Here is a 12,457-nt window from a genome sequence, read left to right as displayed (position 1 = left end):
TTGTTGTGTTTACGGGGGGGCGGGGGGAGAGGGGGGGGGGGGGGGGGGAAGACTGGCCAGCTGCGTTCAGGGTTTTGTTGTTTTCTTTCTGAGAAATGTGAATGCCAGCTTGTGTGTGTTGCTCAGCACCTGTCCCTTTCCCTTCCGATACTACCTGTTATTTTTCTCCTGGGAATCACTTACTTCAGTCATCATAATTTCTCCTCAGAGCTGGTGTGACAGCGTAGCTGGAGCTGAGGATAACTTACCAGCGTTTAATTCCTGTGCCCGGTTGACAAGTGGCTAGCAATCTGGTAGCATCCTGAAACAAGCTTTCCTAGAAGGCTAATCTTTTTTTTTTTTTCCCCCCCCGAGACAATTGGAGCAGACTGTTCTTCCTAGATAGTTGGGTCTCAGCACACGTGTTCCTTCATGAAAATAGGACTATTTTTTTAAGTGACAGAAGCAACACTAGGATTTTATTAGAGAACTTGATGTGTACCAAAGACCAAATTAATTTTGCCTAGGCAGGGATTTATCTGTTGTTGTCCTCTTCTGCTATTTGAAAACATGGTGCTTCTAGAAGATAAATTCCAAGGTGAAGGCCAAGTTGTTTATTTTAGAAGTAACTTGCATTAAAAATTATACTGGTATGGGGCAGTGAGCTTGTTTTGAACGATGTATCCAGTGGATGTGCCTCAGATCTTGGAACATCCTGGTAGGTTAATGTAGCTGAATGTCTTGGCCTGTTCAGACACTGGGCTTTCCATCCTGTACTTAATGGGGATCATAGGGTTTGTGATTAAATGTCATTTTTTCCCCCCCCCCCCCCCCCCAAGGTTTTGCCCATGAAAAATGGCGATATCCATCAATCTGAATGAGGACTAATAAACAAAGGGCTGAGATTTTTTGCATTCTCATTTGTTTATTTTTTTCCTCTACTAGTCACAATGGGAAATGCAAGAAATTCCATGCTAGGTGAATATAAGAAATATTGGTAGCATAGTAGCTGCTGAGTAGCTCATTTTGCTATCAAGCAGGGCTGTAATTCCATCTGAGAATAGGCTGTGTTGTTTTCTGAGTGATTTTTTTCAGCCATTGAGTTAACAAAAGTTAACATGCAAAACTTAAAATGTTCTGAGCACGTGGACATATTCCTTTAAATGCCTGAGGGGTTTACAGCACTCATACATACAGTACCCATATGAATTCCACTTTCATCAAAGCAGTAGATATGTACGTATCACTAATAGCAAGTTACCTGCAAAAGAACACTTAGCTGTAAAATAGAAGTATTCAGCTCTGCTACAACTACAGTTGCTTTCCAGGGTTGCATTATCACTAGTGAGCTGTGCGAGTTGCACGCTTGCTGTTTGACATCCGTAGACCTGCTCAACTGCTTCATAGTTACTGCCAGGTTGCACAACACCATGTGTGTTTTGGAAGCTTCCCTTCGCGCCAGAGGAGCCTGTAGGCTGTACAGCATCTGCTTGTCATTCCTGGCTGGAAGCGGCCATAGGGCTGAAATGTGATCAGGTCACCAAAGTGTGCTTCCAAAGAAGGCAAAATCAATTTGCTGATCTTCTTGAGCTGAGTCTGTAAATACAGAAGATTGATCAGGGTGATGATGGACTTGTGGTCTAGTCTGGGAGACTGAGTGAGAAAAATGTCTGTTGGCTTTGCCCAGTGTAGTAGGCACATGTTAATGCATGCAGTGCTGAACACGCCAAAGATGGGCTGCTCTAGTAAGGCATATTGATGACAAATAATGTTTTCAGTTGAATCAGTTTTGTAGTTGACCATCATTATAGATGTTGATTATTTTTTTCCCATCAACCTGTGGAGAAAAATAATCTTAAGAAGAATGTGTGCGTGCATGATAAATAGTATATATCAGTAAAAAGTGCAAGTTCTATGTGGTCTGCATTCACTGGGGGATGAAACCAGTTGAATCGTATGTATACGTTTTGTAGTATGGTACTATAAATGGAGGAGATGGATGATATGTTGCTATTAGCACTAAGCCAGATGAATAATTCTTTTGAAGGTCTGGAATATCAATGATCCAATTGAAAATGTGTCAGCTGAGATGACTCATGTGTTAGTCTCATTCAGTGACTAAGAAATGGAACAGCCATCAATGTCCAAGCTGAGTCACAGCTTCTGCATATTTCCTGAAATAATTTTTGATTGATAATGATGGAGCAGTCGAAATTGCTGTATTTGATTGTCTTGTAACTTGCAATCTGCAGAACACTAGTATACATATTGTCTAAAAGATTAGACAAGCAGCTAGAACAAACCGAAGCAGTATTTCAGAAAGGGTGTGTGAGTAAGGAATGGTGTCCTGTAATTACCTCCCTTTATTTTTCTTTGTTATAATTTCTTCCTTGTGCCGCTATACGTGTGCGTCATGTGGAATGAGGCAGAAGTGACCCTTCTGACTCTGACTGTGAGACAACAGCACTTTAAAAAGCTGGTAGCAAATAAAAGAAATCCTAAGTATAGCAGAGTAGCGGACGGTGTATCAATTTTGTTCTTAAAGGCAGTCTTCATATAGCGTGGGTGTTTCTGGATAAAAAGCATGAGATCTGATCACTTTAAACCTTTCTACTTTTTTTTTTTTTTTTGAAAGATTGTCAGGCAGTTTGCTGGCCAGGAGTAAGAGGAAGGATTTTAAGAATGTAAAACTCAGTGATCCTCTTATTTGTTCTGTTGTATTTCATTAACTTCAGTAATTAATTTCAGTGGAGTCTTACAGTGAAATAAGACAGATCAAAAGCAGCACCTCTCCAAACCAAAGTGTGAAGGATGGTCTGCATGATTTGGTGTTTTGCAATGGAAGGCATTGGGCATCCTCGAGTGCATGAGGCAGAGCAAGGAGAACCAAGCTGACCGTTGCTGGTCTGATGGTGAAAGAAGTCTAGAATACAGCTTTCTATCCGCAGGACTTTCCACACTTAAAAACCAAAATAAAAATGCAGCAAAGCTAAACCACAAGTATAGAAAATAATATTCAAGATCCTCAAAATTGGTGTTATTGCAGACTTAGAAAGTCAGATTCAAAGATAATTCCGTGTTTGATAAACTCTGCCTTCAGAGGTGCACAGGTAATTCAGTCTATGCAGTTCACGCCAATATCCCTGCTCTTTCACAGAAAGGTTCTTGCAGAACACCTATGTCAGTGTATTGATCTTGGTAATTCATATCCTTCCCTATCTTCATTTGCATCCAGCTCTTGATTTAGGATTAAAAACACATGACCGCAAGAAACTGTGCACTTTTGTCACTGGATCGCTTTGCATTTAGACTTCACCCTCTGCATATGCCCTTACTTAAAGTTCAGGAGCCACTTTCTCTGGCTACACACCAGAACAGGCTATGCTGGTTTATACTGATACAAGAAATAAATTGTGCTGACAATTAAACCATCACTCTTCATGAGACATATTTTGTTGTCATATTCTGCGCAGCCAAACTTCCCTTTTCCTGTGTCTGCTGTAGGTTGAATCTCAGTGAAGGACTTGGTAAGGTTGGGTGTCTTGGAGGTAGTTACTAAACTAGCCATTCATCTTTGGGACCTCCAGGTTATTCAAAGGGGAAGAAAAAACAATATAAATTGCTGGTTTTACTATGCAACTAATTGTATGGTTAGTACATTGTAAGTAAGTAATTGTGCTTTCAGGTCTGTGGTGTTGATAAGGCTTGTTCAAATTTGGCAGGTAAAATAAAACAACTTATTTCTTTCCATATTTGAAAATGGAGAAGAATGGAAACAAATGCATGTATGAGAGTAACAGGGATGTGACAACATGTAGACATATAGGAGGTTAAAGATGAAGTGAATGAAGAGGAAACTCTCTGGAAAGTGACTAGAAATGATTAGAAATGCTGATCAACACCCTATGTTCCAGCTAGTAATTAACATGATAAAAACACGTGGCTTAGGTATTATGTACCTTGTGTAGTGTTTTTTCTCTCCTTATCACACCTGCTCTAGTATCAAGTCTTGTAAGCTCATTGTAAAAGAGATGAACTCTCTGTTTTCATTAATATTGCTGCCTTTTATTGAGGATGAAGACAGACGAAAGAGAAATGGAACTAGAACAGAACTGAATTGGTAGTACTATGTTGTTAGATGCAAAACTGAATATATGCCCTTTCAAAAATTGTCTGACAAGTTATTTCATAAGAATGAATGTTTCTAGAAAGAGCTGCAATAATGTATTTGTAATCGTATGTCATTATCAAATAGCTATGGTCTTTGCCATATCCATCTGTCTGCTTGTCACCTGCTTGTTATGATGTCATGGTGCGTGTTCCTGCACAGGTTTCTGCATCATAGTTCTGCCTCCAGGTGCCCTTTCTTGCAGGAATGTAGAAAAAGTTAACTTTTTGTAAAATGCTCACAGTGTAGAAAGATATATTCAGAAGATCATCACTGAAGTTAATGTACACAGACAGTGGTTGCCACCATGTATGTTGTGGGTTTCTTGGTTTTGTGGTGTGGGGTGTTTTGTTTTGTTTTTTCCCCCCAGATGATGACTGCCTTGCAAGCATTTTGTTATTTGGAATTTCTCTTTCATTATCAACATTACTGTGGGGCTGTAGGAGGTTGTCTTAGCCACTGGATAAGAAGTGGCCTTTCCAAAATAATTTCAAAGCTCTCAACTTAATTGTGCAAAACCTCTCCTAACCTTCCATATGGTTAGTGTTATGAGCTTTGTGTATGAGCATGTTGGGGTATTTTTTTGGTTTGTTTCATTTTTAATTTTTCTCCTGAGTTTGTCAAGCTAGATTGTCAAAGCCATGTTTTTAAAAAAATAATCTGTAATCTGGCTTTTACAGAGCTGAAAGTTGTGGATTCAGGTTGCTCTTACACCCTCCACCACAATTACAAATATTTACAATTGGTGGAATTTCCTCCCCCCCCCCCCCCCCCCCAAAAACGGGGGAAAAAAAAATTAAAAAAAAAAAGTGAGACAAGGAAATCAGTAGGGGTCGTGACCTACATCTCATGAATGCTGTCTTGTCTTCACGCTTACGCTGTGTGTCTACTCTGTCTTTTTTGTTTGTTGGGTCTGTTCAAGCTGTGTGTGTCTTGACTAGTATCCGACTAAAGCTCCATCTTATAAATACTTGCGCACATCAGTAGTTTTATGTGTCCAAGCAGTTGCTTGTATCACATGCATGAGTAGGACTGGCTGTGTGCATAGCTTCATAGAGTCGGGGGAGTTAGTATGCAGCAATTTCGGCTAACAATAAATACAGGGCTGTGTTTTGGAACAATGGATTAATGCTGAAGCATATTTTGGCTAGTTAGGAGTTTTAGAAGTTTTAATTGTATGTATGGCATTTGTGCCAGTAATCAGTGTGAGCACATAGTAGATAAACACAGTACCTCTTTTGGTTGGTTTTTTTTTGCGGCTGCCTAGAAAACCACAAAATTTTATTTAATGAAATTAGGTAGCATATGAAAGACAAAGCAAAGATGCTTCAAGATTTTTTGCAAAACTGAGACTACAGGGGAATACCTGTATTTTTTCTAAGCAGCAACCCTGAGGGCTCCAAAGACCTAAATAACGTTTGCAAAACTGTAGAAAAGTGATCCAGGAGGAACAGTTTTAAAACAACAGCCTATCTGATACTTAATAAGTTCATGTCAAAGTTCGGGCTCCTGCCTGGGACGAACACAGGATTCGTTCCTGGAGTCACATCAGAGGTTAGGACAGTTATGTCAGGCTGGTCTTGGCCCAAAACATGTATAATGTGTGAGGTTTGGGTTTTTCTTTTTAAATAGAACTGGGTTTACTTGGCAGCTAGTAATGTATTCACAGAAATCATAACGTTTCACTGTATTGAATTTTTAAATGGCCTTTGTGAATTTCTATATGTGACTCCTAAACAGTCTTGTAAGCTTTGGGGCTAACGACAGATGTGGTTGCCTTGCGTGTGTACTCTTCTGCCCAAGGCCTGTACAGCACGGTGTAAAGTCAGTCTGTTCCCCACATAAAGAACGTGAATGCCTGCTGGCTCCCTCTTATGCTGTGGAGCCCAGCTTTTTAATGCTGCCGTGAAGTTTTCTGGCTTTCCCATCACTCAGGTCAAGTTTTCCTCCTCTGCTTTGATCTATGGTAGTAGTCTTGATTTTATTTTTGTCCTGTGTTTTACAGTGGTTTGAACTTTATTGATTTGATGGTGCGACAGGGGAATATCGACAACCCTCCTAAGACACCACTTGTTCCTGGGTTTGAATGCTCTGGAATTGTAGAAGCTCTTGGAGACAGCGTGAAAGGATTTGAGGTAATGTTTTCTTTATTTGCACAGCAAGGCTAAACAATCACCAGTTCACGGAATATGTTGTCCCTAATCCCTTCTGTTCTGCCAGTGACAGCAGCCTTCACCACCCTGTTGAGATTTGAAAGGGCAATTTTTCCTTGCTGCTTCCCAAGCATGAGAATGACCTCTTGAATTATTTTCTAAAGCCACCACTGTCATCTCCTTCAAATCCTTCCTGAAAAGTCACTTGTGCCATGTGCATATCCTGATGGCTAAGTAGGAACTGGAAAGCATGACTGATGTGCTTTAAGAAAGTAAAAGAAATCGAGTTAACTTGTTAAGTTTCTTTTCTCGGCCATGTTCGCTATCATTGTTGCCCTGTTCCTCAAAGCCCATGCACTGCTGATTCTAGTTCTAACTTTTGATCTTGAGTTAACGAGACCCCCATCTACAATAAGCATTGCTTCTTACAACCACGTGCATTCATGAGACACAGATAAAATTAGAACCCTGATTCCGGGTATGTGACTTATTCTGATCACTCAGCAAAAGGTTCTATTTCACCTAACAGAATAGTGATAAATGACAAATAGTTAATGTATATAATAAAGCTTTCATAACTGGTTGGCCTTATGTACTCTTCGGTACCTCTTACTACCTATAAACAGCATTCTGTCCTACCTCCTGTTCCATTATTGATGTTAAACATCTATACTCCCTCCAATCTTGCATTTTATTTCCTAAGTAGATAGGATTGATATGCATTAACTCAGTTTTTATTTCAAAATTTTTCTATCTTAGATATTTGCTGAGTCAGTCATGTCATCAAGTAATTGCATTTTCTGAATTCTTATTCTATCTTGACCTTAAGAGGGAAGTTACCTAAAATATTTTTATTTAAAAGTAACATTTTTGCTTTTCTAGAAGAGCTGTAAAATTTCTCAGTTGAGTAAAGATAATGGCCAATTTAGTTTCTAGTAGGGCATCAGTGATGAGCTCTTCTTAGGACGTTTCTCTACTTTCCCCCTCCTGCCCCATCTCTGCCTCGAAACAAGTCATAATCTTACAATGCTTTTTTTGACAAACAATAACTCTGCTGTTTGAAAAACTCTAGTGCTTCAGTTGTTCCACTCTAGTATCTGTGTTTTATAGTTACACTCCGCACCGAAGAATATTCTATGAAAGGTGTATGGGAAGCCTGTACTCTAGATCAGCATTCTCAGTTTAAAAGTTCTTGCTATTTTTAAAGGGCATCATGAGGCTACAGCATATGGTGCTTGTTTGAATAACATTGCACCTGACTTTTGAAGTTATATCTTTGTTCTGACTATAGAACGTGTTTGTACTCTGGTGTATTCCCTGAAATTGAAACAAGCTGTGGTATTTTTTTTTTGCATATAATCTGCATAACCATGGTAGTGTTTGAGTGATCTAGAAGGAGGGTTGACACTCAGAATAACTGCTGTGCATAGGTATGAACCTGTCAACAGGAGAACGTGCCACGAGGAAGGTGCAAGAATGTTCTGTCAGTTTCTTTATGGATTTCTTGCACACAATAGGAGCATGCCAGATGCTTGTTGTCTCCTTGACATATGCTGTTCCTGCTGTCCATAGCGATGGCAGGAATGGCGAAGATTGCACCCTTCATCTTCTGACCTGCTTTCCCTTTGTAGATCTCTTCCAGGTCAAGTTACGTTAAAGTTGTGGGGATTTCAGGCTCTGGAAAACTGTGTCGTATTGGCCCTTAGTCTGTACTATCTGAGATATTGCCAGCCACTTAATGTCTTCATTTGCTCTGATTGCGTTATCCTATGACCAATGAAAGCATTGAATGGCAGTCCATTTTGGCAGCGATGTGTAAGAACGTATTTTACATTGAAGGAAAGCCTTTTTTATGGAATAATGGTGTAAATGCCTATTCCTTCTCCCATTAAAATAAAAAGCTGATTTCTACTGAGCTCAAATTTATCAGGCCTGATCTCTTTCTAGTTATGGGGATCATTCTCAGGAGCCACAGCCTAATCTGACATGATGACTGGGCTTTGTATAGTGTTTGTAGTAGAACATGGTATTTATTATTACTAAGAAATCCCTTGGGAATCAGCAAGAGGGACTTCTCTGCATTCTTTTTGGTAATTATTTATGTTTGTTTGCAAGGATATAGGACATATTAACACCTTCACAAATTAATCCTAGCAGACTTTAGATTTTAGACGCTTCTCTAACAGCAAAAGGGAACCACAGAGTGGTTACCAGTGAGGCATTGTTAATTTGAATGTCTTTCAAAAAGAGGAGGCATTTTGGTAAAATTGGAATGACAGTTCTGTTTCAGCATCCTCATTCTAAAAGAGACAATCCCTTCAGAACTGTCAGCAGCACCTTAGCTTTTAGCAAACCCACAATATCCCAAAGCCAGAGAGATGACAAGTACTTGGGAGACCAAAATGTGCTTGTGCTATAAACGTTTGCCTGAAGGTAAAAGTGTTGTGCTTTACTCCATTGCTGTGGAATACAGTTGAAATAGTCCAAGAACAACCTGTAGCATTTCTAAAGCATTAGTGGGTGTTAGTAGAATGTCAGATAAGAGAATGTCGGTCGGGTAAGCAAAGGTATTTTAGAGGGACAGCTTCTGTTAGTTTTGGTTAAAACATGAAGTCCTGAAGTTCGATGCTATTCCTGCCTTATTACTTATACTATGGGTCCATTGAAGAGCTCCTTTCATGGTTAAGGATGCTATATTTGTTGGTGTATTGTAGAAAGGCAAAGAGGTCTAAGACAAGGTAAAAGATGCGTAGGGGCTGCTGGGGACAAGCCATTATCGAGAGTTTGTAAGAGTCATGCCTATGAAGGTTTTAATATATGTTGGCCAAACGTTTGCTCACTGTGGCTCTCCCTAGTAGCCCCAATAGACTAATTTCTACTTTTACATGAGTGTTGCTTTCCAGGTCTGGTTGTACCCCTGCCAGGAGCCTCTGAGCTCCAGGTGCCTTGTTATTATTCTTGTCCATCTGTGGGGAGTCACTATCTTTATTTTAAAAACCTGGAGTTGCAATGAAGGCCATTGTACAAATGTATGAGTTTGATGTGCCTGGACCTCTGAAAGGTTCCTAGGAGCAACCAACTGTATCTAATATTAACATAAAATCTTTATTTCTCCATAGTGAAATACCCTTTCACTACTACATATTTTCCAAAGAATTTGAGTAGAGAAATGTTGCATTCAAAGAGAATATTTCATTGCTCCTTTAAATACTGTCAAATTCACTTTGTAGGTTTAGTAGTGCCTCAGAATCCAGAGGTATATTTTTGATGTCTAAGGTGGCTTATTTGAAGTTGCAGGATCAAATTCCGCTCTGACACATGGCTGTCGAAATGACAATCATGGAAATGTTTTGGTAAAATCAGTTATAAAGATAATAAAAATAGAGAGTGGATACAGACAGTGTTATCTTCTAAATGAGTGGTTTCCAAACCCTTTTGTGGGCTCTATGTACTCTGGCCTCCCCTTCTCAAACCACAGAGAGGAAAAGTAGCTCTAAATTAGTGTGAAGACTGAGAAAGCAAAGTGAAAATTATCTTAGGTGTAATTTTGTTTATTCCATGCATCTCATCAGTATCATCATAATCTTTTTTCCTTTTTTTTTTTTTTCTGTAAGCAAATTTCCTGGTTATTAGTAAGAATGTTGTTTTCATTGTTTACAGCCCCATTTGTTATTTAGGAGCTCTGCTAGCAAAAGATGATCTGTATTAGTGATTATGGAAGACTGCTCCATCAGAGAAGCAGTGTAGCAAAAAAGAAGAGGTGGCTTTAACTTTGTTTGGATATTTTTGTTAAATTCAATCTTTTAAATAAATACAATTAAAAAATGGTAAAAGCCCAAGGCTGAGCAGCTTAACTGCTATTTTGCCAAAGATGTGGAGCACCATTATCTTCACAGTCAGTCAGTGACCCACAGCTTGAACAGGGAGAGTTGCAGGTCTTACAAGTTGCTCTCTACAGTCTCAATTGCAGCCATTGTTTTCTTCCTTGTTTGTAGATTGGAGACAGAGTCATGGCTTTTGTAAACTACAATGCATGGGCTGAAGTAGTATGTACCCCAGTAGAATTTGTCTACAAGATCCCAGATGACATGAGTTTTTCTGAAGCTGCTGCGTTTCCCATGAACTTTGTAACTGCCTACATGATGCTCTTTGAAGTTGCTAACCTAAGAGAAGGCATGTCTGTGCTGGTTCACTCGGCAGGAGGTGGGGTGGTAAGTTGGAACTTTTCTTACCTTCTTGTCATCAGGTAACTGAAGCAGTCTGATGCATCTCGATTTCTGAAATGAGCCAGACCCTGCAGTTTGATTCGGTGTCAGACTTCCCTATGTGAGGGAGGGATTGCGGTGGGAGGAACTGCATCTGTTTTCCCATCAAAACATTGATGTCAATGGTTGGCAGGAGCTTTTGGTGAAATAAAAATGTTCTGACAATAAACTCTACCCAAAACCCCCTCCAAAACCCACTAATTAGTTGTCAGAGATGAAGGAGTAAGTGTTGTCCCAAACATTGCATTCCTGAACTTACACACCTTGTACTTCTGTGTAAAAGAAGGCTGTAATGAAAGGAAGAAATAAATCGACTCCCTGCACAAGGTATTTGTAGGTAACCAGAATCCTTGCAGTAAAAGGGCCTCTTGGAATACTCCTGCAAATCCCGTGTCGAGTGTATGTGGTGCTTTCTCTGTGAAAGATTTTTTTTTTTCCTTTGTTGTAGACAGATTGAAAGCAATGAAAAACATTATCATACCAACCCTGAGGAAAATATACAAATGCTGAATTTGAGTCAGCGGTGGCTGCTGCATGTCATAGTTTGGATCATTAGTAAGGAGGCATTGTGTTGCATGGGCAAAGCAACAGTAGGATGAATTTGGTGGAATACCAGGCCACACAATGAAATAAAAAGTCAGCATTTTGTGTTACCAGTTCCTTAAACTATCTTTTAGGAAAATCTCTCTCCTTTGGAAAATATTTAAGCTTGTGCAAAATATTAAGACACTGACAGGGGAGTCTGTTTACATTTGAAATCATGCAGTCCTTTTCCATAAGGCAGATTCTGTGACCTGAGAACACAGGAGGTCTCAGCCTTTCAAATTGGAGTACCTCTTCTTTTTTCTTGTTGTGCCTTATTTAGGCTAAATTAATGTTCTGTTGTCTGCTAAGGTCTGGTGGGCAGCCTCAAACACCTTATCCCTAATTCTATGGCCTTAGACCTTTTTTCAGGTTCTCATATAAAAGAAGGCTGTAATCAAAGGAATAAATTCATGAGTTCCCTGTACAAAGTATTTCTAGCTAACAATAATCCTACTTGCAGTAAATGGTCCTCTTGGAATACTTCTGTAAATGAATGGAATTTATAATCGTATTATGCTTCAGCACAGTACAACCTAGAGTGTTATGGCTGACTTTATTGTTCTTTAATATTAAATCTTTTCATGTGGAATTTAGGACTGTTAAAGCAACATGAGGCCGCACATTCAGGGGGACCATATATTCTACAGGAATTGAAGGCTCAGCTTTAGCTCTAAGGCCATCTGCCCAGCTGACACTATACAGACCCAGGCTGAGCATATGGAGTTAGCAAAGCACCCAAAAGCAATCCCTGCACATATGCATGTATCTAGAGAAAATAAACTTCTTTTCCTTATTAAGAGAAAGCGTCCTTGCTAAATTTTTATTTCTTTCTCTCCTCCTTTTTCTAACCTCACTCGCCTCTGTTATTTCTGTCTTCTCTTCCTGAAGCACTGTTAATGCTCTACCAACTCTCACGTAGTGTTCTTCACTAGTGTCCAACCTCTGCGCTGGGCTGTTCCTGTAAGGAGCTGCTGGCTTCCTCTTTTATTGCAGATGCTCAATGAGCAGCTTTTGGCTGGTCCTCTGCCGTGGCTGCTTGTGGACCTTCTCTGAGAGAAGCTAAAGGAAGGATGGGTCCTGGTTGGGTGCCAGGAGAACAGGGAGAATCCAGATCCATCACCTGCTAAGTAGTTAAATAAAACAGAGTTTCCAAGGGATGGAAACTCCATCCATTCCAGAGATGCAGGAAGAACAGCCAAGTTGGCCAGTAACTGATATAGGTCTGTGTATGATCCAGGGGGACTGTACGTAAGAGGGAGATGGGGCTGGCTGGCCTGCAAGGCAGGATGCTGATCGCTGTGTCACCG

General features: G+C 39.9%; 1 protein-coding gene across 1 annotated transcript in view; it reads left to right on the top strand.

The window, feature by feature from the left end:
- VAT1L (vesicle amine transport 1-like) overlaps window positions 1-12,457 on the top strand; it is an 80,221-nt gene that overhangs the window by 14,827 nt on the left and 52,937 nt on the right. Inside the window, exons 3-4 of the mRNA XM_009324841.1 lie at window positions 6,153-6,282; window positions 10,296-10,511. Of these exons, the coding sequence (XP_009323116.1) occupies window positions 6,153-6,282; window positions 10,296-10,511 (346 nt within the window). The remainder of the gene's footprint in view (window positions 1-6,152; window positions 6,283-10,295; window positions 10,512-12,457) is intronic.

The sequence above is a fragment of the Pygoscelis adeliae genome, unplaced genomic scaffold, assembly GCF_000699105.1.
Source record: "Pygoscelis adeliae isolate BGI_AS28 unplaced genomic scaffold, ASM69910v1 Scaffold136, whole genome shotgun sequence".
Classification (NCBI taxonomy): Eukaryota; Metazoa; Chordata; class Aves; order Sphenisciformes; family Spheniscidae; genus Pygoscelis; species Pygoscelis adeliae.
The sequence above is the reverse complement of the archived record's forward strand: the minus strand, read 5'-3'. Positions and strand labels throughout refer to the sequence as shown.